The sequence below is a fragment of the Spinacia oleracea genome, chromosome 6, assembly GCF_020520425.1.
Source record: "Spinacia oleracea cultivar Varoflay chromosome 6, BTI_SOV_V1, whole genome shotgun sequence".
Taxonomy (NCBI): domain Eukaryota; kingdom Viridiplantae; phylum Streptophyta; class Magnoliopsida; order Caryophyllales; family Amaranthaceae; genus Spinacia; species Spinacia oleracea.
This window is the reverse complement of record NC_079492.1, coordinates 106,632,908-106,657,506: the sequence shown is the minus strand read 5'-3', so window position 1 is coordinate 106,657,506 and position 24,599 is coordinate 106,632,908. Positions and strand designations below refer to the sequence as shown.

Here is a 24,599-nt window from a genome sequence, read left to right as displayed (position 1 = left end):
ATAATTAATTAATAATTTAATTAGGTATCCATGATTAAAATCCACCATAAAAATTGTTAATTTATGTTAAATTTTTAATTTTTATGACCTAGATTTGAATCCATGTTAATCGGAAATTAATTGATTAATAAATTTTCGATTTTTCACCCCAAAATTATGAAATTAATATGTTTTATTAATTTTTCATTAATTTTGAATTAAAAAATTTTAAATTTTATGAAAACGCTCATGAATGTAGCACGCACAAAGCAATGGAAGCTACGTGTTATCCTTAAGGGGTGTTGTATAGTGCGGGCACGCGACGACGAGAAAGGGAGCTCGTCGCCCGTGCGGTACGAATGCAGCGAGTAACCTAGCGCATGGCGCGCGCACGAGGCAAGGGAGCCTGTGCGTGTGTGCTGTGTGCTATGGGCGATGGGCGAAGGGCGATGGCGTGGCACATGGAGAGGCGCGCGCGCGAGGGTGAGAGCTGGGTCGCCCAGCGATCGCTGCTCCGCGCACCAACACGCGATGCCTCGAGGGCTTGCTTGCGCGCGAGCGAGGGAGCACTCCTTCCGTAGCTGCTGCGATGCATGCGGGCAAGAAGGCTGCGCGCAAGCGTGGCTTGGCTTGCTGCGTTTGCGCGTGGCTGCTGCTGCGATTTGCCATGGGCCAGCGATTGGTCGTGCACTCGACGAGGCTTGGGCGCAAGCCCAAGTGCTCGTCGTGTTACGATTGTCGCGTTTTAAATTTTAATTTGAGATTTTAAGTTCATGTAATTTTAATTAATTTTAAAATTAATAATTTAAATTATTTTCTTGGATTTTAATTTTGAATATTTTAATTATTATAAATTTTAATTTATTCTAATTATTTTACTAAAATTAAAAACCTTGATTTAATTTAAATCCAACTGAAAAATAAATTAAATAAGTGGATTCAATTATAAATTTATATGAGATTTAAATTTTAATTAAATTTGTATGTTTCCGGTTAGACTAGAAATACATTTTTATGTTTAAAATTAGCAAAGCATATGAATTTATTGGTTTAAGTGGGAGCAATTTTATTCATAAACTCTTGATTAGGTCTACAAATCCTTTAAGGTTAAAACAACTTGATTTGAATTAATAAGGACTGAATAATTGGTAGATTATTGGTGCCCTTAATTAATTGCTGCAAATATTTATGTGATGCATACAATGTGTTTTCACTAACCAATTATGTGGGCCATTCATGATAATGAATGGATGAATGGTATATATTGTATATGTACTGTTTTGCAGGTTATGAAGTGACTAGTATGGCCCAAATAGGATAGAAAATATGGTCTGCGTACCATTAATTTGAATGTAATTGGTCTAAAGCACCAAATTTATTTTTTCAATTCAAATATGGTCTGCGTACCATCAAATAGTTGTAATTAGTTTAATTATAGCTTATCCTATTTGAAGAAAATGGCGCCTCCCACGGTGAAATTCAAGACGAAGTTTCCAATCCATTTTCAAGACAGACTTTGAAGTTGAAGCTTCAAGATGAAGTCGGGCCATACTAGATCACATTTATCTTATGCATGTTTTAGGTTATTTATTGCTTTTAAATATGTCTTAAATATGCATGAGATCAAAGCTTGATTATGTTGCATGATTAAGGATTTTAGTTCACTTAAAATCTAACCAACATAGTAAGAGCCTTAAGTTCCAAACTTAAAAATTGAGTTAAAAGGTGCCATGCCAAAATAACACTTACTTGGATATCCTTTACATCGATCTTAGTAATAGTTTTCCGCCATAGCGAGGTGTTACTTATCGATACTAAAGGGGTAAGGTACACAAATAATTGTGAGTACATGTTAGTTTTGGTGAAACTCAACGATATAAGTAAGGAGTCCTTTTATGTCGTGGCAAAATCGATAGGTTTACCTAATAAGTTCTTAGACGTACCTATCAACCAAGAGTAGTTTCTAGACTATTAGCAAAAGGCTTTTGCTTACCTAAAAGATTTTAGAATTGAGTCTAAATAAATAATGTGCTTAATTCTTCAATGGTTTTTAGGATCTTGGAATAATTTTATTCACACCTGCCGGAACAATAAATTCGAATAAAATGCTAATAACTTGTTTGAATTGCATGATTGCTTTAATTTTCAAGTTATTATTCATGATAAATGTTTAGACTTTGCATGCTTCAATGTATATTTTAATTATTGTTTATAATTAAATATCTTGCACTGCAATAAATCCTTTTAGAAAGGTAATAGTAAATTTCCTCGATTGGTAGTGAATCCAAGAACGATTCACGGAAATGAGAGAAAATGAGCAATTTAAAATATATGTTTCTTTTAGCGACTTTTATGGTTGTTTTCGAGTATCAAAGTCGAACGGCGAACCGATTGGTGCTTGTGAATTCAAAATACACTGTAGTTTTGAGATCATAAAGCATTGAGTTTAAAAGCTCAGCTTTACCAATGGTTAACAGCCTAATATCTTTGTCCATTTAATTCTCGAATGAGTCTAGTCCCTAGACATTCGAATAGATTGATGCTTAGAGAACTTTAGAAGCTTCTGGTAAGATCATCTAGATGAAACTTAATATTCAACATAAAATGGTAAGAACTTTGTTGAAGTGACATTGGACTTGTCTAAACAAGGTATAAAAGTTAACACTAGAGAATTTAATTCTTAAGGCTATTGGAAAGGGTACAAGAAATAGGAAAACAAAGGAACAAATGAAAGGAATTTACAATTCCGTTTCTACCTATATGTTTATGTTTAAAGAGAAGTGACCTAGCGATCAAACTTCCTTGGTATCATATACCGCTTGAGGTTCTTACTTCGGTAATAACTCAAACAATGGAAGCTAGAATACACTAATGACCTACAAGTGGGAAATAAAGCATGGCAATGCTACATTAGTTGTAGGGTCATCTAGTTTGTTTTAAGTCCTTTCAAAGGCTGGAACTTAATGGCTATTTTGTTCCATAATCAGCATACCTAAATTTCTGCTTCAAACACAGAAAGACTCACATTCAGAAGAACGAAAACAATGTTTGTTTGTTTGTTTATTTGAATGAAATGGTCATTTACGGTTTGAGTCAATATGCTTGATTAAAACAAACAACTCTTTAACAATAAAAACTTTACTAGGTTCAAATCAACCCCTTGATTTGAGTTCTACTAATCTTTGGCATTATTGCTTAGACCATATCAACAAGTTAACATTCAAAAGCTCTATTTTGATGGACTTTTGAAAGTTGATTGATTTCTAGATCAATTCAAGACAAGCTAGTCTTACTTGTTGAAAGTAACAAAAGATATGAACTATTGTTAGAACGCCTAGACAATAGAGTTCAAAGCTAAAGAAAGGTTTTATGACTTTATTATTTCACACAGATTTGAGTGAATATAGGTTTATTTACTCAAATGTGATATAAGTTTGAATCTGTTTGGCTAGTTCAAAGATTCAAAAGTATAAATCCCACTTGGTAAGAAATCATAAAGATCTAGGATAGATCATGTTAATGATTGCTTGAGACCAAAAATGATCTTCAATGATTGTGTGTTGTAATTTCACAATCTAGCTCCATGAGATATGGCATATCTAAGTGGAATGATCGAAGTCAATTAGTACTTGATTCGATCAATGATGAATCATAAAGACTTTTACTATAATTTCTAAACAAAATGCTCAACTACCACCAAACTAAACCAAATTCGTCAAAGCTATTGAAAAGAAATTTCAGAATATCTTTTCATAATTATATATCTAAAGAGTTGCTAACACTACAAAAAAACGCGGCACATTGTGACGCTTTTTGGGACAAATTGTGACGCTCTACAGTGTCGCTATTTCACATAGCGACGCTTTGGGAGAGGGTCGCTATTTTCATTGCCGCTATTTACCGACGCTTTAGAGCGTCACAATTTGCAAAATATCGACATATTTCTCCGTCGCTATTTGGGATATAGTGACTCTATAGAGAGTCGCAATATTTAGACTGTATAAAGCGTCACTATTTGCACGTTTATAGACACATTTTTCCGCCACTATAAACCACATAGAGACGCTTTAGACACCCGAAATATATAGACTCTTATTAGAGTCACTATATGTTCACTTTCGTGCGAGGTCCCCCCATTCCCTCCAAAATAATTTAGACCCTTTGGAGCGTCACAATTTGCATCATATTATTTTTCATATATACATAATAATTTAGACGTTTTGGAGCGTCACAATTTGCATCATATTTTTTTCATATATATATATATATATATATATATATATATATATATATATATATATATATATATATATGTCGACCATAGATAATTAATCATAATCAAATACATTAACTTACTACGTACGTACACTATATATCTTAAAGCAACATATTAACTTGCTATGATTCATATATACTTAAGTAGTTAATTTAGGAAAAGTGATAAAAATCATCTATACATTAAATTAATTCGCAGAGTCTAGTCAAACTGAAATAAAAGCGATATTTTAAAACAAAAATAACTTTCTAACTAGCATTATCATTTTTTCTACAAGATAGTCCAAAACTAAATAAAAACAACTTCCTGACTACGAACAAGTAAACATATCGTTATGCTAGCTTAGCTTCAAGATAACTTGTTCATCTCTTGATCTACATTTACTATTACCACTTGAATCATCAATAATCTGCAAAGAAAATTTAATGTCAAATATAGTATGATGAACATTCCATAAAATCAAGGGAAAATTAACAGTAATTCTAACCAGCTTGATCCTAACTACTAGTCGTCTTCTCAAAATAATATCAACTATTAATCAAGGGAAAAATGCATGACTATTAGAAATATAGACATGAACAATGAATATATATATATATATATATATATATATATATATATATATATATATATATATATATATATATATTATTGGTAAATTAGCTAACTTAATTACCAAAGGAAGAAACCCAAACAACAACCAACAGAAAACAACAAGGGAAACAAAAGCTAAGGGAGCACAGCCCGCACCCAAGCAAAAACAAAAAACACTAAAACATTCTACAACGACACCAGCCAAACTCGCAAAATTTGATTTATAAAAGGTCATTTTTTACAAATTTGCAATGCTTGTATAATAACACTTTAAACATTAATATTTGATTTTTGCCTTGTTTTTTCCCTGTATGAATTAAAGGTTAGTTCCTACTTCCTAATCAATGGCGAAGAGACAAAAGTTAAAAGTGCTAAGTGTACTTGACGTAGCAAAGACACAATGGTACCACTTGAAAGTTTTCATGATTCTTGGTATGGGCTTCTTTACTAATGTCTATGAGCTTTTCTCCATATCTGTGGTGACCAAAATCTTAGGCCGTCTCTATTACACTGAGCCAAATCCAACTAGCCCAGGGTTTATACCCATGAATGTGGCCTTGTGTGGTACCTTTGCTGGGCAACTCATCTTTGGGTGGTTAGGTGACAAGTTAGGAAGGAAAAAGGTATATAGTCTTACCTTAGTCATAATGGCTTTCTTATCCTTAGCCTCTGATGTTCATTAACTTGCTGCTTAAACTGTGACTTTCTTTAATTATCAGGCTTGCCCATTTGAAAACCAAAAAAAAAAAAAACAAGACACCAGCCCAACAAGCTACACAGCAGAACCAGACTGAACAACACAAGGTTTGCACAAAAGAACTGCACAACAGCAAGCCAGCCTGAGCAGAACAGTATGCCTGACTGACTGCAAACCTGCAAAACTACGCAACACCAAGACTGAGCAGTAGCAGCAGCTACAACAGCAGGACCTCAAGAACTTTCAGTTTTCAGATTCAGTAGCAGTAGCAGGACCTCAACATCAGGACCCCAACAACAGTAGCAGTAGCAGCAGATTCAGTTTTCTCATGTTATCAAAGCTGTAGATTCTTAATCTTTCGAGTTTAGTTCCTCTTGTCAGTTATAGATTTAGATTAAGACCCCAAGAACTTTCTTTTTTCCTTTGATATAATATTCAGGCGTGATGAGAAGCAAAGCAAGTGATGCTTACAAGTACAATAGCTAAAGAATTTGTACTTGGTATTCATTTATTGGTAATTGGTATTCATTTCTTATGATTTTCTTTTTACTGGTGATATTAGATGGATGAGGAAATGCTAGAGGAGGAAGTTGGGGAAACAGAAGAAGAGACAAGTACCAAGAATATGTGGGAAAGTGTGGAAACTCTCACTAAATATTATAAGGAGGCTGTTTAACTGAGGATTATCAGACCATTACAGAATAGAGATCGCTGTTTACCGACTAGAAACAGAAAAGAACGAGTTGGTTGAGAAATTATCAACTTTGACAGAAGAGATAACTTCTGGAAAGGATAGATTTATCCGCCTGCAAGCTGACTTTGATAACTTTAGAAGGAGATCAGGTAAAGAGAGACTATCAGTTCGAAGCGATGCACAGGGAGAAGTAATTGAGAGTCTTCTTCCAATGGTGGACAACTTTGAGAGGGCGAAGCAACAGTTACAACCAGAAACGGATAAGGAAAAACAGATTGATACGATTTTTCTAAGATAGTACTATGAGTGAACAGACCAAAAATGAAACAGACTATAGAAGTCAATCAAACAGAAAACAAGCTTATACTATGAGCAATTTCTATGGCAACTAAAACTTTTTATAGTAGTTGATTTCAGACTTATCTCTCACTCATGGTCAGAGTTCGAATGAGGTTTTATCAGGAGAGTAAGTCGGAGTCGCTGCTGTCTTGGATTGACATTTAACACTGTGTTTTCTTTACGCGTTACAGAAGGAGCATCATAAATTAACTAACAGAAACCATAGTTTGTTAACAACCCAGACCTAACACCAAACTCGTGTTTCAGCTAATATCAACATAATACCTTATTATGATAATACTAAATCTAAACATCTACCTTCTAATCTCACCATCATCCATAAATAATCGACAACTATAAAGCTTGTTTCAGCTATAAGTTTATCTATAAAGCATGAAATGCAGTTAATTAATTCCATATGAAATTACCTTGCATTTGGCAATAGTGTCAAAGTCTCATTTCTCGGCCTGGTTGTCACCATTGCCACCAGAATCATCAGTAATCTACAAAAAGCATTTTAATATGTAAATTAGATATGCCACATTTCAGGTAATGATACATGATGCTCAATCAGAATATTTTCCAGAAATAACTAACCATATTTATTGCTGATTCCGCACCATCTAAAAGGTTCGATGAAACATTCCCTTTGCGTACTTCCTTCAAAACTTGTCCCAAAAAAGAAGCAATCATTTTAAATGATTGTGTTGTTTCTTCAAACTTGGTGTTTAGAACTTGATTTTGTTGCGCAAGGTCCTCATTTTGCTTCTTGACAACTGATATTTCACCTTTCATGTTCTCCACTTCCATAGCATTGTTGTTAACATAGCTTGACCCTTCTTTCCTCAGCAAACCTTCCACTCCAAAGATGTCGCTTTGCTTCACTCCAAATCCATAATTCAGAGGACGTTTAGGTACTTCACCTTTATACATGAGCTCATTAAAGACTGCATTCTCAATTTCAATTACGGGCTTTGAAGAAGAGGAACTCGCAAGATTTTCTTGGACCTTTTTGTTGGCATCCTCCTGTTATATAATATGAAAAGATCACTCAAAATCTATTAACCAAGAATACTATGTACAAGCAAAGAAAAAAATAAATAGACTTCAAGAGACAAGATTGATTTATAGAATTAGCTCAATGCAATGATACCACAAATTGATGAGGAAGTGTGCCCTCTTTAAAGCTTCCATCTTCTTTGGCGTAAACTGATTTGAAAAATGCCAATTCGCTAAACACTCCTTTCTTCTCTTTCTGCAATTTCAGGAAAAAAATAAATTGAAAACTAAAATTTTGAAGTTCTTAAACCGACTATCACTATATTTGTTTAACACTTTGAGTTGTTATCCCCGTAGTAGGGTTGCTGGGTGCATTGCCACTTTGCAAGGGGTGACAGAGTCGGCAACAGAGGCAGTGACATCAGCAAGCTCTCTGCTAATTGTGTCAGGCTAAGGGGAATTCAGGAGTACGTTTCCTTGTAGATGCAGGGAAGATAATAAACAGAAGAAATATCAGCCAATAGTTGCTTTATACCTGTATTCAGTTTGTTTTGTTTCTGTAACAAGTGGCAAATATTAGTTCTAGTTATTAAGATATTAGGTAAATAAGTTTTTGCAAACTTGTTTGCAGGTACATTTTCTTTGCATTGTTTTTAGTTTATCTTACATGATCCAATAATTAAAATCAATATGGACATTGATGAATCCCATGATCTCAGCTGGCCTCTATGCTTTTGACAGAGGACTAACAGATAATCTGTCGATTCTTATAATCTGATAATGTAAACATTGACAGATAATTTGACTACTAAGTGAGTAAATAAAATGAAAACCCAGACCAATTGGACGACTTCGACGCTGTCCCACGGGCACCATAGGGTTCCGATTTCCCCTCATAAGAAGGAGAAGGAGAAGGAAAAGCCTAACTCTTTGAAGGTTGTGAGGGCAGCGCCGAAGGCAGAGTCGAATACCGATGCTAAGAGTGGAGTTCAGAAGTTTAGGGTCAAGCTGTTGCCTGAAAGTGGTGGCCAAGAGTGTCATGGATGTTCTCTGTATGGTATGTTGTTCTTGCAGCCGTTTACATACGTTTTATTCTGTTATTGTTGTGTTTATTGATTTTGGCTTCTGTATATCCTTTAGCGAGCTTGGATTTCCTGTTGGTTTTCAGTTCTAGAACAATGTATTGTCATCATGAAGGGGATTAGAATTTCCTGGAACATATATGGTTTCCTGAATGAATACTTTATTGGTTTCGAGTCAGATGTTTGGGAAAGAACCGGATTAGTTGGTTGTTAACTTTTTATGTCAGCTAGAATTTAGCTAAATTAGTGAGTTTTAGTGCTGAATGGCTTGATCAATTATCAAAAGTTCTAGAACAATGTATGTCATCATGAAGGGGATTAGAATTTCCTGGAACATATATGGTTTGCTGAATGAATACTTAATTGGTTTCGAGTGAGATGTTTAGGAAAGAACCATATTAGTTAGTTGGTTGTTAACTTCTGATGTCAGCTAGAATTTAGCTAAATTAGTGAGTTTTAGTGCTGAATGGCTTGACCAATTATCAAAAACTCATTTTAAAGGATCAAAGACATTATTTCGGGAATAAATTATATGGTGGACTGGTGGTGGTGAGGTGAAGCTTTGTTATTTTGGTTGAAATGTTAATAGAGAAAGGAATGTTGTTGGTTGTTTGTTGATTGGATAGGTTTGAATTTGTGTAATTGATTTACTCTTGAATTAGTCATGTTTAGGCTGTTGTGCTTGATTAATCTCAAATTAGAAATAATAATGGTGTTGATTTGCAACATTTGCAGCTCACAAGGCCGCACTTCACATCATCTCTAATTTTATTTACATTATGCTATGCTCTTATTAATGCTGGTTTTGATGTCTCAGCCTTACTTCAATAGCTGGGAATATCATCAACTGAAACAAGTGAGAAAGTTGGGACATTTTCACTTGCATATGCAGCTCACAAGGCCGCATCTCCGATAAAGTTTCTGCCTACAGTTGCCCTAACTCCATTGTTGCTTCCTGGATTTCAAGAAAGTAGATAAAGATAACTAATCCCAGAATATATGACTACTCTGTATATGACTTTTCTTCCATTTGTGTAATACCAGAATATGTTATTGGATACGTAGCAGAATCAACTCTTTGTTATTTCATTGTGAATTTGCATTTTAGTGTGTTCAGAGCAAATGCAAGAACCATTAATTGCTGGCCTATCTCAAACATAGATCTCCATAACAATTTATCTGTTAACAGCTACTTACTTGATCTGTTCTCACTAAGACCAACAATGTAATTTACAGGCTACACCTACAGACTAACAGCTAAACATGTTTCGTTCACAATTAATTGATTATCATTGCAGGGTTTTTGTTGTAAAAATGCAGATCGAATAATGATTAGTTATGCTTAATTATGCATAATTTTTATTCTTTGTTATTGAGTTTTAGTTAGAACTTTGTGAACAATTTTTTATCGCCTTAAGTTTATGGGGATAATGTAATAGAATGAAATACTGCCTTTGTTGTTTAAATTGAATAGTTTTTGCAGCTTCATGCACTGCAGATGGACTTCATTGCCTCTGCTTTATGATTTTTTCTACTTTAAACTTGGAGTAGCCACGCACACCCGCTCCCATCCCCAGACCACCCTCCAGAATCATACTTCTTAGTTCCTGTTAAAAAGTTGACTCTATTTGACAGTAATAGTGTCAGGTAACCCCGTTTCCTGATCCTAAAAGCTCTAAGTTCATGAGAATCTAGGACAACTATCTCCAAAACGTTTGAAGAGTCACATAATGTATACTTCTGCAACATGGTTTATAACAGAAACGGAAAGTAGGAAGATTTTCCCAGCTGCTGCTTTCAATTCCATTTGCCCGCATAGCCAACTTTTCTACATTTCTCTACTTTAACATTAGAAAACTAAAGAATGTCCTTATGTGTGAGATTAGATATGCATATACGAGTAAATATTACTCTTATTTGTTTATGAATTTTAGACTTTTATATCACTCTTATTTGTTTATGAATTTTAGACTTAGCACCTATAGCAATTGAAATGCTACAAACCAAATAGCTAGGTTGAAAAGCATACCATATCAACTCTTCGATTAGCAAAGCTTGTAGCACCACTGTTGTGCTTATTTCCTTGTAAAGCTCGAGCATTTTTTCCCATTTCAGATTTTTCCTAGTTTCATGAAACCAATGTTAGCATATATAGGTGAAACAAATAAAACTTACTAAATTTAGGATATTTTGGGGTCACAAACCATGGCCTCTGGTAAAAGCCAATAATCTACCAATTCCGTCCAACTCCTAGTGGACACTCCATCAGGCACGTTGGCATAGTTCTCTTCTCGAGATTTATTCACTGGAGCGAAAAAATCCCTCTTCAATTTGTATCGATGATTGTTCCATGGTTTGTCAATACGCATCACTAGTGCCTTGTTAACTAGAGGTCCATCAGGTAACACAAAATGTTTCTTCAAAAAAAAAAAGGAAAAATTAAGTTACAATGTTAACAAAATAATTTGCCTAGCTAGTTCTGATCAGATCAGATCAGACTGATCTGTCTGATCTGATCAGCACTGATCTGATCAGAACTAGCTAGGTGAACTTAGTGATTCTGCAGAAACTTAACCCGGGGTCGGAACCCCCATGACCAAATAAAAACCTGAAAAACGGGCAACTGATTGATGAACATAGATGGAAACAGAATAAATTTAAAGCTAATTACACAGTTAACCAAGCTAAAATAAAACTACAATTAACATAAGTGTTAAGAACAATAAATCCACATACCCGAATCATTGTAACAACATTAGTTTTTAACTGATTGTTCACAGCACGCCAACTTGGGACTCCCACTGGACAAAGTGAATCATTTTTTGCAATATCTCCAAGGAAGCTCACAAGGATCTTCCCACCTTTTCGAATAGGTTGGTTGAATTCATTGAGCTTGACAATGTATCTGAACCCCTTTGCATCATGCCAAACGTCTCGAGGCAGAACTGGTCCCTTTACCAGATGTCGTATTCCATCAGCATCTGTCACAGGAGCTAAATCAGACTAAAAAATCACCAAGATCGATAATTTACAGTTTGCATATTTGATATAGAGACATGTTTACCTATAGCTATAGCCTCCACCTTCTCATCAAACTCCCTCGATTCTGGCCAATTTGGAATAATGATTCGATGTCGAAGTGTTGCTTTCTTCACAGCAGTATCACTTCCTTCTCCTTGATCAAATTCATTTTCACTCTCAGAAGCCGATTCTTCAAATTCGTCCCAGTTGTAGTTTGGCATAACTTCACTCTCAACCTGATTGGATGGAGGAGATCGCAGAGGTTGAAATGCATTCTCACTCACATGCATGTATGTTGGAGGCAACTGACCTTCTTGCTTCCCGGTTCTCTTTTTCATAGCCATGGTGTCTGGTGGTGTAGGAGATTGTGACATCACATGTTTTGTTGCTCCCAAAGGTGCAACAAATGCTCTTTTCTCTAAATGTGGTTTGACACTTGTAAAAGAAGATACCGGCTGTTGTGTAGCTTTTTGAGGCTGTTGTGTAGCTTTGTGAAGCTGATGGGTAGTTTTTTGAGGCTGATTGGTAGCTGTTTGAGGCTGTTGGGAAGCTTTGAAAGGCTGCAAAGAAGGCTGCAAGGTAGCTTTGAAAGGCTGCAACACAGGCTGCATAGTAGGCTGGTGTGGATTCGGTGTTGACGCTTTTTGTGTTGCAATTTCAGTCAGATTGGGAAACGTAGGTCCTTTATACCATCTACTTTGTGTTGTTCCTGTAAGAGTGGGCGGAATTGGTTGTTGTAATCGGTTAGAGGATGGTTTTGTCTGGGTAAAGGATGGTTTTGATAATGCCTTCAGTTGTGGCTTTGAAACCATGGAAGTAGGCCGAGGCAAGGATGATTGTGGTGCAACCATGGTTTTTTTAGCAGCTACTGGTTGCTTAATGGGTTGTGATACCGTCCCAAATGTCTGTGACACTCCAAGTGTTGGAGGACTGAACGGTCCCCAGTTTTGGGTGGATGGATCAGAAGATTTTGGGGACTTGGATGCAGCAATGCTCGACCCTTCGTCAATAGCTACCAATGTTCTTTTAGTCCTGTAACTCATATTTTAGTTCCTGTTCAGAAAGTAAGAAACACAATCAGCCATGAATAAAAAGGTCATTAAACCAACTCAATTGCTACAAGAATGAATCACTAAATAGGATAATAGGTATTCACTCAAAGTGACAATCATACACGTTAAATCAGTTTAACATTTTCACATAAACAAGAATTACAATGAGCAGAAAACTCCGTAAATATAGAAGCAAAGTACAAATCTGATTGAGAAAAAGAAATTCATCCTGGCTCTAATTGGTCGTTAGCTCACTGAGTGATCTAGAGTCTAGAATATACAAGTCATAGACTCAAAAGTCTGAAACCTTCAAGGAACTTGAAAACTTTATATTGGAAGGCCTTTTGCTCCGTTCATCCCTTTATTAAGTTTCATTATAACCTGTCACATTACAAGCATAAGCACGAAACAAGATAGAGAAGGCAAACCAGAAAGGAAACAACTAACGGAAATGCACTGAAGATATTATCAGAAAGTGAAGATATTAGCACTATGGAAACAACCAACCTCCAGGTGGCTACCAAATCTCCCTGGAGGTCGAATTAGCACTATGGCCCCTACGAATGTGGATGCGAATGAGTGTGTAGCAGCTTGGTGGAATGAGGAGGGTGATGGATGGCATTTGGAGGGATTGATCTCACATCTTTGGGTGCACGAACAGGAAGCTATCAAGATAATGAGGGTAGCAAGAATTTTGTTTATCTCCCTTGAACTCAAATTATCCCTTTATTGGTTTTAACATGTATTTTGTTTCTGCAGAGATACTTGAAATTTGAAGAATCTGCAGGTGACCCTGCGCGTGTTCAGATTCTATATGAACGTGCTATCACTGAGTTTCCTATATCTAGTGATTTGTGGACTGACTATGCACGCTATATAGAAAAGAAGCTCAAGGTACTTTCTCAATTTCTGATTTTAACTGTTTTGGTTGAGAAATCTGCTAGCTAGCTTATTGTCAGTTGCCAAAAAACAATTTTTTCAGTTCCGATGGATCAAAGAGATGATCTCATAGCTGGCACACTTCCTTTTTTTTGGGTGTAGTTTAGACTGAAGTTATAAGCAATATTTTAGTTGGCCTACACTCATTTACTACACTTTTGCTCTACAGTTATGAGGGAAAGGGCAAGATGAACCTGCTACACCCTCCTTTTCTGAGATTCAGACTACAGTGAAAACTCTCAATTTTTATATTATCATGGCACCAGGAAGAAGCTAAAGAACAATCTAAAACAAGTCATCAAACAAATCAGGAAGCTGTGAACCAGCAAAACAACATCAAGCAACAGTTGCATGTCTGACTTGTATTAACAAAATGATTTGGCTACCTTATTAGTTATTCCCCATTCTGTTTTGAAAAGAAAGGAGGGGAACCATACCTAGAATAAAGATCTTTGCTGCTTGATTCAGAGAGCCTAAATCAGTAATATCCTGAGCCTGTAGTTTTAAGAAAATGATTATCAAGAGAGTTATACATTCCATAGGAGAGAAAACAGGCGATAAAAGGATCAATATTACAATACAAATGAGCTTAGAGAAGCTTGAAAAAAGCTAGCTATAATTATATAAAGTCGGTGGTCACATATGATTCTCAAAGTCAAAAGACATAGAAAGAGGATCCAATGGGTGATCCAGCAGCTTAGTATAGTAGTAAATGGCAGCTTTGAAGAGGTGGATGCACATTGTTAATTGTTAACATGAATCAAATCAAATACAAAAGGGGGAAATCACAAAAAATAAAGATAAATTGCCCCCTTTTCACGGAATAACGGTATAAAAATATCTGTATCACCATCAAAGAAACTAGTAGTAGGGTACTTGGACATTAGTAGACAATAAAATAAGTGAGTATAGATTAAGTATATAACTCATTATTCAACCAGATTAAACAATATGACTCACAACGTCATGAACAAATACAAATCCAAAGCAAAACAATAAATAATAAGCATGATCAATTGGTCCCACCCTCTTCCTCTACTGGTAAAGAATCCCCTAAATCAAACACATCTCTAGGCTTGTTCTTAACAACATGCAACCATCCCTTTTGTATCTCATCTTCTATGTAAAAAACTTGTTTTGCTTGAGATGAGAATACAAATGGATCATCTTGCAACAATCGTCCAGAATGCATCAATTTAGAGAAATTGACACATACTCCGCCATTTGGATATGCTTTTACACCCCTATGAATGTCTACCCAATCACAACGAAACAATACAACTTTGTAATCTCCGTAATAATCAAATTCATAGATATCTTTCACTTTTCCATAGTAGGCATCTCCATCCGCTTCGACCATAATTCCAGAATTTTGTGTCAAAAGACGAGAATCGCGATCCGTGGAAAGGAATTTGTATCCATTGATTATGTATCCTTTTAATTTTCTACCATAAGAATGCAAACCACCCGCCAAAGCTTTTCTTAGTTTCCCATCTTCGGTGGTTGCATCTATGTAATGTACCTACGATGATACATCATTAAATCAAATACATTTTTTTTTAAAAGAAGTATGTATTCACATTAAAAGAACTTAAGTAACCTTATTTTGCAGCCACCCTCCAAACTCATTGATGATCCAGTTACTTTCATCACTCTCCGTGACAGGATTTTGTAAGTTCATTTGACGTTTCTCGGTTAAAAATTCACTTCATGGAAGAAGAACAAAATTAAAAATCATCTATTATAACAATTGATAATTCAAAAGAAAACCAACATAATACTTACTCCAGATCCCCTTTTATCTCATCAGAGTGAAGCAAAATGTAGCGATGAGCTTGTTTTAAGCTTTTGTCATCAAGGCGAATGCTGACCTCCTTCCCAATAACTCGACCACCAGAATTAAACAAGTAATCATTGGGATTTGGAATGTCATCATCCATCCTTTTAGGTATGTTGAAAATGGTCTTAACACCTTGAAGATATCTCGAACAAAACCTAATTGTCTCCTCTAAAAGGAAGCCTTCTGCAATAGATCCTTCAGGTTGGGCTTTATTGGTTACATGTGATTTCAAATGGGACAAGTACCTTTCAAATAAAACATTTGTACTTAATATATGATAAATGTGAAATATTAAATAAAAAGAATATAATTTAGACGTGTAAGATATTAACCTTTCAATGGGATACATCCATCTGTATTGCACTGGTCCACCAAGTTTAACCTCCTCCACTAAGTGAATCAACAAATGGACCATGATTGTGAAAAATGAAGGCAGAAACTCCTTTTCCAACTCACAAAGAGTTAAAATAATTTCATTTTGAAGACCATCTAAATCATCTGGATCAATAGTTGTAGAGCACAACTTCTTGAAAAAGGAAGACAATCTAGCCAACAAGTCAATTACTTTTGTAGCTTTCGAGGCCCTTAAGGCAACGGGAAGGATATCCTGCATTAGAACATGGTTGTCATGACTTTTGAGGTTAATCAACTTCCTTTGCTTCATATTCACACAACTAGAAAGGTTGGATCCATATCCATCAGGAACTTTAATTTTCTGCAAAACATTTAGGAACCTCTCCTTCTCCTCCGTAGACATAGAATAGGAAGCCGGAGGCATGCATTCACCTCCGTTAGGATTAGTACTCAGCCAAAGGTGAGACTTTATTCTCCATGCTTCAAGGGCTTCTCGATCATTCCTACTATCTCTACTCTTATCCATGCTAAGAAGAGTTCCCAAAATATTCTCAGACACGTTTTTCTCAATGTGCATCACATCTAAATTATGCCTTAGAAGATTATGCTCCCAATACACCAAATCAAAGAATATGCTTCTCTTGGTACCAAAGTCACTTTCATCTTGGACATCATCGTCATCATCGTGTCCTCTTTGCCTCTTTTTCGGTGGTGCCTTCGACTTTCCGTAAACATGCTTCACCTTTTCTTGCTGCCTCAATATATCAGTGCCGCTAGGACGAGATGGGGCTTTACCCCACTCATTAGTTCCAAACTTCTCACAAAACTTGTCACCTTGACATCGATATGGGTGATCTGCAGGTAACCATTTTCTATAGCTACAATAGCAAATCTTGCTCCCAAATCTATCAGAAGGCGTGGAATCTAAGCATATAGGACATGCATTGTAACCTTTTGTGCTCAAACCAGAGAGCATTGCATAGCCGGGAAAGTCATTAATAGTCCAAAGCAAAGCCGCACGCAAATTAAATTTCTCTCCGGCAAAAGCATCAAAAGCTTCAACCCCTGTCCACAGCAATTTCAATTCATGCACTAATGGCTGCAGATACACGTCAATATCATTTCCGGGACCTGATTTTCCAGGAATAAGCGTGGACAGAATGAAAGAAGACGGTTTCATACATAACCATGGTGGAAGATTATAAGGAATCAACATCACTGGCCACGTACTATAAGTGGTGTTCATTAAACGGTAAGGATTAAAACCATCACTCGCAAGACCTAATCGAACACTACGAGGGTCTAATGCAAAATCACTGTGACGCTCATCAAATGCCTTCCATGCTAAGCCATCTGAAGGATGCCTTAAAATCTTCTTATCATCTTCACCCAATCGCTCTGTATCATGCCATCTCATATCTTCTGCTGTTGATGATGACATGTAGATTCTTTTTAGTCTCGGTATAAGAGGGAAATATCGCATTACCTTAGCTGGCACACCTTTCTTACAAGTATCCGTACCTTGATCACTTACAACGTTGCCCCTATCCTTAGTTTTCTTCCACCTCGATGTACCACAAACATGACACTTGTCTTTCTTTAAAAATTCACCCCAATACAACATGCAATTATTCGGACAAGCATCAATCTTTTCATACCCAAGGCCCAAGTCTTTTATCATTTTCTTACTGTAATAATAAGAAGAGGGAAAATCAAGTATTTGAGGAAATGCATCTAGAATTAGCTTCAACAACATATTGAAAGATTCTATGGACCAGTGATTCATACACTTCAAGTGAAACAAGTGTAACAGAAAAGATAACTTTGAAAAATTGATACACCCCTCGTACAATTTCTCCTCAGAAGCTTCAAGCAACTTCTTATATGTCACATCTTCTTCTATTGTAGAATAATCATATTCTACATCTGTGTCATAGGCCAAGGGCTCCTCAATCCATTCATCATCCTCTCGTGCTTCTAAATTTGGGCAATTGGGAGGCATATTAACACTAAATGCTGATCTTAATAGCCCTCCCATATTATCTCGACCTACAAACCCACTTTGGTTATCAAGGGATCCTTCACTAGTAATCCCTCCATCACTCTCAAACATACGCTGAAACGTATCCCCTTTACCATGAAAAATCCAATCCTTATATGGCTTATAAAATCCCTTAAACAAAATATGCCTCTCCACTTCATTTACGGAGAACCATTTCTCTACCTTACAGTTCTTACATGGACATCTAATTTTTCCTTCGAATAGATCTTGCTTGGCAAACTCAATAAATTCCATACAACCGTCGATATATTCATGATGACCAGTGGGTAGATCGATCCAACTTTTATCCATATCTATACGAAATTAGTTGAGTAATTAGTAATATACGTCGGTCGCAGAATAGGAAATTTTTATATGTACTTATTAAAATATTATAATCATTCTTAGAACCTTGATATATCACACGAGATTAATTTAAGTCACATAACACCTCCGTACACAACTCTTCTTAATTCATACCATAACTTATGGTTTTTTGTTTAATCTTTCTTCCTTAGTGACTAATATTTGTGATCTATCTTCATCTTCTAAAAGTTATTACCCTATATCACTTCCATATTATATTTTCTTTTTGCGTACAAGATCATACTTTCAACTTCACATGAATTTGCAAGGAAAATAAAGCATGTGATTTTAGCGCACAAGGTGATATTTTCAACTTCACACGAAGACAACAATATAAATCCATTTTTTAAAAAGAGTAAGAGTACCTTAAGTAACGTGGCATCACATAATCAGAATTTATGGTAAAATTTCTTGGATTAAATGTAATTAAGCTAAGCAAAATTATGTAGTGGGGATAATGTAATTAGACAAACAATACCAACACAAAATGCCAAAGCTAACAAAAATACGTACTTACAAATTGAAAGCTATTATATCAAAACATTTGAAATTAAATCAACAAGAATACAATAGAAAGATCCAACTTTTGCATGATTGACGTAAGTTATGATAGCACAATAAACGTCGGTATATGCTCATTGTATATATATTGGACATCGAGGAAATGTAAAGCCACGGAAATTATATTCTAACACTTAACAAACCTAACTTGCAGAGTTGTAGCCCACCCTTGTCCATACAAAATTAGGGAAATAACAATTGTCCAATAAAAAACCTAAAAGGGACTTTATAGTATACATACCTCTAGTATCAAAGAGCATATGCAACGTACGAACCGATGCAGAACCTACGAACAACGCTAAAGACTTGCAGGAAACCTTGAACCGGTGTAGCAACGTACGAACTGATGCACGAACCTACGAACAACGCTAAAGAATCACAGGAAACCTTGAACCGGTGTGGTCGGCGAAACCTGATAATGTTGATAAATTATGGTCAAAATATAAGGACAACAACATTATCAGGAATTTAAAATCTAAAAAATATAGTAGATGAAGTTATCAACTTAAACAGAAAACACTACAAACATATCAATTCATGACCATGAATGCTCCATGAAAATGAACAAATGTAGGGAAGCAATGTGCTAAGCGCAGGTCAAAGAAGGGTATTTTTTCTACATGGAAAGTAAAAGCAAATATTATCTGCAATCTACTCCGCGATAAGGGGATCAAGCAATTGAGTTTACGAAAGTCGTTATTGTGGGGCGACAAAAATACCAGAGGAGAGAGAAAGGAGATAGTGGTGAACGTAGAGGGACAGGAGAAGAAGTGAACTGATCAGAAGTGAACTGATCAGAAGTGAACTGATCAGAAGTGAACTGATCAGAAGTGAACTGATCAGAAGTGAACTGATCAGAAGTGAACTGATCAGAAATGAACTGATCAGAAGTGAACTGATCAGAAGTGAACTGATCAGAAGTGAACTGATCAGGACTGATCAGGATTGATCAGTAAGGACTTTTCAGAACTGATCTGATCAGGACTGATCTGGACTGATCTGATCAGGACTGATCTGATCAGGACTGATCTATTTTCTATGTCGTCTGAGAGTGCAAGTGTCACAGTCCATAGAAAGCTAGCTATTCCATTTATTACTCAAAAGTGATCACCATACTCCGTATTAAGCAGCCATATTATCTCATATTTAAGGAAGTTGACAGAACACAACACATAATTAAAAAGACTCCCAAAAGTTTTATAATAATATTAATCCTACCTTGTTATGTCTAATCTAAATATTAGTCATTATAGATTACTCTTCTATTACGACTCATCAATTCCACGATCAATTATTTATAACTTGTACACCGTAGCAATCAGTATGTATTACTCCACTTCTTAAGCTCTTAGATAGTGTTTGTTTGAATAATGAAATAAGAATAGTAATCACAATTTTGGATTAGATTCTATTAATTTGTTAAGAATAGAGTTATTCAAATAGAACGATAATCTTATGATTGAGCTTGAACTGATTTAGTGAAACACTCCTATCCGGTGCAATTGCATAGCCTCTAAAATGTTTTCTGTTAATGTTTCCCATTTTTTCCCGGTTATGCGCAACACATGATGTATATAGTTAAGGTTCGATAGTTATATTAGCAAACCAACATAAATTGGGATGTTTTCCAATTCCAATTACATTATTTATGTGTGGGATAAAGTAATTAAACCTAAACAACACCAACACAAATCAGGAGAAGAAGTGAACTGATCAGAAGTGAACTGATCAGAACTGATCAGGATGGATCAGTAAGGATTGATTAGGACTGATTTGATCAGGAATGATCCGATCAGGACTGATCTGATCAGGATTGATCAGAGCAGGACTGATCTATTTTCTATGTCGTAAATAGCCTAGGACTGATCTATTGTCATGTAATGCATGATCTATTGTCATGTAATGCATGATCTATTTTCTAAAATCAATAGAGATAAAAAGTTCAGGTATGTAATAAAAAATATTCTAAACAGCTCTATAGAGAAGCACTAAAAAAAGCTAGGTAACGACTCTTTACCATAATTCCATAAACCCTTACTCGCAAGTTCAAAATAATTCAACAGAAGAATACAATGTCGTTCTTTCTAACAATAGAACCTAAAGTGTAGCCAAACCATCCATCTCAAAAATTTGCTACTGTTACTTTTAACTCGATACATGTTGAAACTAACTGATATGTTATTATCAAAGCTCGTAGTCATAAAAACCATTTATGCATGCTGCAGTTTATTGGGGCAAAGATGGGGGCCTCAGGACTACAAATACAAACAGAAAGTGGCCTAATTAGCATCCCTAGTAATATCTGATGTGTTGTTGTGAAATATCTTCCTAGAGGTGCCCTAAAGAAATACCTCATTGATAATCGAAGGAAGAAGCTAGCTTTTAAGGTTGTCCACCAGTTGGCGCTTGATCTTTCTAGAGTGACAAATAATTTTGCAAACTCAGATAAATAATACCGGATGATAAGCTATAGTTCAAAGCTACTCTCAACTTGGCATGATAAACCCAGATAAACAATAAGCTAGTGCTGATAAGATAATATTTGGTTAGCTATGACAGTTCAAAACCGGATGATAGAAACTCAGAAATGGTTATCTGAGTTTATCATCCCAGCTATGACAGTTCAAAAATCAAAACCGGATGTTCTATCCCTTAACTCGGTTAAGCTATAGTTCAAAGCTACTCTCACTTCTCTGTGTTTTGAACTGCATATATTCAGATTAGGGTGCTTACTGCATAGGTTTATTCCTTACTCCATACAACTGGTAGTCAAACCTATATTTGGTGCCAACTAAAGCAGGGAAAGGCAAAGAAATTTATAATAAAGACAAGCAAAGTGCTGATAAGATAAGATATTTAACACTGCGATACACTGCCACTACCTAATACTACAGTTATGACATATAGAAAGCATGCAGTAGCTTAACATAACGATGACAGACAGACAATGAGCTTATCAGTCGCCTAATACTAAGTTCTGCTTTGTAAAGCTCAGTTCTGTTTTGTGCAAAGTTTGTTCAGTTCTTTTCTACTTACAGTCAGTCCATCGGTCACACATTTCACATAATCAGTCACAGAAAACAGTGTAGCCTCAAAAGAAGTTATAGATAACAGTAGAAAATGCTAAGTGAAAGGGTTCAAATAATTAGTATAAGTTTTATAGCGACAAATAATTTTGCAAACTCATCCAACATGCTCATTTGATGCACCAAGTTTCTCACTAAAGACAACCTAAACTAACCAAGTACAGCTAGGTGTCTTAAAGATTGACAACAGATTTTTCATACTAAGTACCAGATATCTTGGTCAGAGATTATCACCTAAATCTCACTAAATGTCTGTGTGTCTTTATACAAAGCATTGCCATGTATCCAAATTTCAAAGATTCTAGGCCAACTAAAAGTTGCAAATTTAAAACTATGAAAATTAGAAATAGATAGACAATACCTACAGTAGTAACAACACGGAAGAAGAAGTCAGACGTTCACCACTTTCCAACTATCGTCCAAATTACCAACTATCTGCAATTGAAAACTAAAATAAATGAAATAGCAAACACTCTGTAAGCGGTATATAGAAAATCACAGAAACTAAGAAGACCCATTCTAGTTTTTTTTCTTGAATTAAGGATGCAATATAACATGGAAAACTTAAAGGCATATGATTGACATTAGAAATTGACATGAAAAAACGTGAATTAACAATATATGACGGAAATTAAAATAGTGAATCAAACCTAAACATTGTTATATGATAAAAATCAAATAGTGAAGGCGTGAAGCAGACCAAAAATACCTGGCGAATATATCCGGCAACACCGAGGATGAAGCAGCAATTAAGAAACCAGAGTATGCTTGAATTTCTCCAATTAAAAACCAGAGAGAGCAACGAATTTATCTTGAATTTGTTGAGCGAATTGTGAATTCAATAATTGGGATTTTTCATGAATTTATAGGATGAGGAGTGAGATAGCTTATACTGGGAGATTTGACTTTGCTAACGTAAAGGTTGAAGACGGAATTCATGGAATTCGTTAATGGCCGGTGCTGAAGGTGAGGAGGAGAGATACGAATTCATCGGAAATCTGACGAGGGTGGTTAGTTTCAGCAAGGTATGTCGGTGGGAGGAGGTTGAGAGAAACGTGGGAGGTGGGTTGAGAGTTAGGCGGGATTCTGCGAAAAAAACAGAGAGTTAGGCGGGATTTTTTGCCCAAAAATTCAGTTGCATTGCTGCCTCACAAACACGTGCAACACACGTGTCTTTTTTTTTGTAAATAGCGACGCTTTAGAACGTCGAAATATTTTGCGGCTCTCTAAAGCGTCGCAATTTACAAATTAATATTCGCGCCCCAATTTCCTTGCGACTCTTTGTTAGACCGTCACAATAATTCCGTCTCAATATGTACCTCTTTTTTGTAGTGTAAACTCAGTGGGAGCTTCGTGTTTGTTATTCAACAAACTAAGGCCCAAGTATAGATGTATGTTTGATTGTGATTTGTTCAAATGAGACACAAGGGTATTGTTTCTACCACGAATTTTTCATAACATAATGTTTGTTTGCTCGAAATGATGTCCTTTTGGAGATTCGTTTCCAAAATGATAAGTGGGAGAAAATAGACCTCGAAAGTCTTCGAGGCGAACAAAAAACATAAACGGACATTCCGGAGGCTTTTCGAAGTTCTTCGGAAAATCCGAACACTTATTCTTAAGGACTTTAGAAGTGGCTTTAAAGAATAGACATCTCTTAGAAGACTTTACAAGTGGTTCAAGGAGAGCAGAATATTCAAAGGACTTTCAAGTGGCTATTGATATTCTATTGTTTGATGTTCTATACCCAAGTAGGCATAGAATTCAAGTCACTAAAACTATGAGATTCTTCTATTAGATAGTGAAGAAACATGGAGTTCATGTCACTGAAGCTATGCGATTCTTCTATTAGATAGTAAAGAAACCTACAACTTGCAGTCAAACTATTATCATGTAGATTAATGAGTTTGTGACCTGTAAGAAAGCTATGACGAAACCCAGATTCCCTAAAATGGTTAGAGGCCATATATAGACTCAAATGTTTTAAATGGTTAGAGGCCATAAAACATACTCAATGTTTTGATGACAAAATTGAAATTTTGTTGATTTGCAAGAATAGTTTTACAACTATTGGTTGCAAGTTTGTTTTAAGGATAAAAACCATCAAACATGAAATTGTGTTCACACACAAAGCTAGATTAGTTGCTAAAGGTTACAAGCAAATTCACGGTGTGGATTGTGTTGAAACCTCATGCAAAATCGTAATGCTTAAGTCTATAATTCAAGCAATGATTGCATATTGGTACATATGGCAATTGGATAACAAAACTTATTCCTCAATCAAATGTTGGAATAACTATGTACATGGTATGTCATAGGATTTGTGGATCCAAATAAATATTTGAAAAGGAAAGCTAGCTTATGAAATCTAAGTACAGATTTAAGCAAGCAAATTGGGAATTAAAACTGTATTTTAGTGAAGCTAATAAGTATTTTAGTTTCATAAAATGTACATGATTCTTATAGATATATAAGAAGTTTAGTTGGAGTATATAAAAACTTAATTGGTCCTATGTGTATCACACACATATCTCTCTATTGTTAAATAACATTCAAATGCTAATAACTTAGGTTTGAAATTATTCATCAATGATGGACCAAGGCGAAACTTAGTGCATACTGGGTATTAAGATCCATTCACAAAGATCTTATAATATTGTTCTGGATTAAGTAATGGCA

The 24,599-nt window shown here is 35.6% G+C and overlaps 4 protein-coding genes and 1 long non-coding RNA gene across 5 annotated transcripts; 2 read left to right on the top strand and 3 right to left on the bottom strand.

Annotated features, from left to right (window-relative positions):
• Nucleotides 1-4,482: 4,482 nt before the first annotated feature.
• Nucleotides 4,483-12,416, bottom strand: LOC130463449 (uncharacterized). The gene is made up of 8 exons (XM_056832584.1): nt 11,725-12,416; nt 11,397-11,641; nt 10,865-11,077; nt 10,690-10,782; nt 7,733-7,834; nt 7,177-7,605; nt 7,008-7,082; nt 4,483-4,664 (listed from the first exon to the last, which is right to left on the bottom strand). Exons 1-7 carry the CDS (start codon nt 12,290-12,292, stop codon nt 7,035-7,037), a joined length of 1,698 nt encoding a protein of 565 aa, XP_056688562.1. The 5' UTR covers nt 12,293-12,416; the 3' UTR covers nt 4,483-4,664; nt 7,008-7,034.
• Nucleotides 5,138-6,065, top strand: LOC130464347 (probable inorganic phosphate transporter 1-12). Its single transcript, XM_056833881.1, has 2 exons — nt 5,138-5,472; nt 5,606-6,065. Exons 1-2 carry the CDS (start codon nt 5,194-5,196, stop codon nt 5,690-5,692), a joined length of 366 nt encoding a protein of 121 aa, XP_056689859.1. The 5' UTR covers nt 5,138-5,193; the 3' UTR covers nt 5,693-6,065.
• LOC130463450 (uncharacterized) lies at nt 6,109-6,538 on the top strand. The gene is made up of 2 exons (XM_056832585.1): nt 6,109-6,181; nt 6,237-6,538. Exons 1-2 carry the CDS (start codon nt 6,109-6,111, stop codon nt 6,536-6,538), a joined length of 375 nt encoding a protein of 124 aa, XP_056688563.1.
• A 2,268-nt stretch (nt 12,417-14,684) lies between the features above and the next one.
• Nucleotides 14,685-18,219, bottom strand: LOC130463448 (uncharacterized). The gene is made up of 3 exons (XM_056832583.1): nt 15,458-18,219; nt 15,273-15,378; nt 14,685-15,194 (listed from the first exon to the last, which is right to left on the bottom strand). The coding sequence occupies exons 1-3, from the start codon at nt 18,217-18,219 to the stop codon at nt 14,685-14,687; spliced, it is 3,378 nt and encodes a 1,125-aa protein (XP_056688561.1).
• A 953-nt stretch (nt 18,220-19,172) lies between these two features.
• Nucleotides 19,173-23,243, bottom strand: LOC110783527 (uncharacterized). The gene is made up of 3 exons (XR_008924747.1): nt 22,630-23,243; nt 22,282-22,355; nt 19,173-19,246 (listed from the first exon to the last, which is right to left on the bottom strand). It is a non-coding gene; the product is annotated as an uncharacterized lncRNA (long non-coding RNA).
• Nucleotides 23,244-24,599: the final 1,356 nt, after the last annotated feature.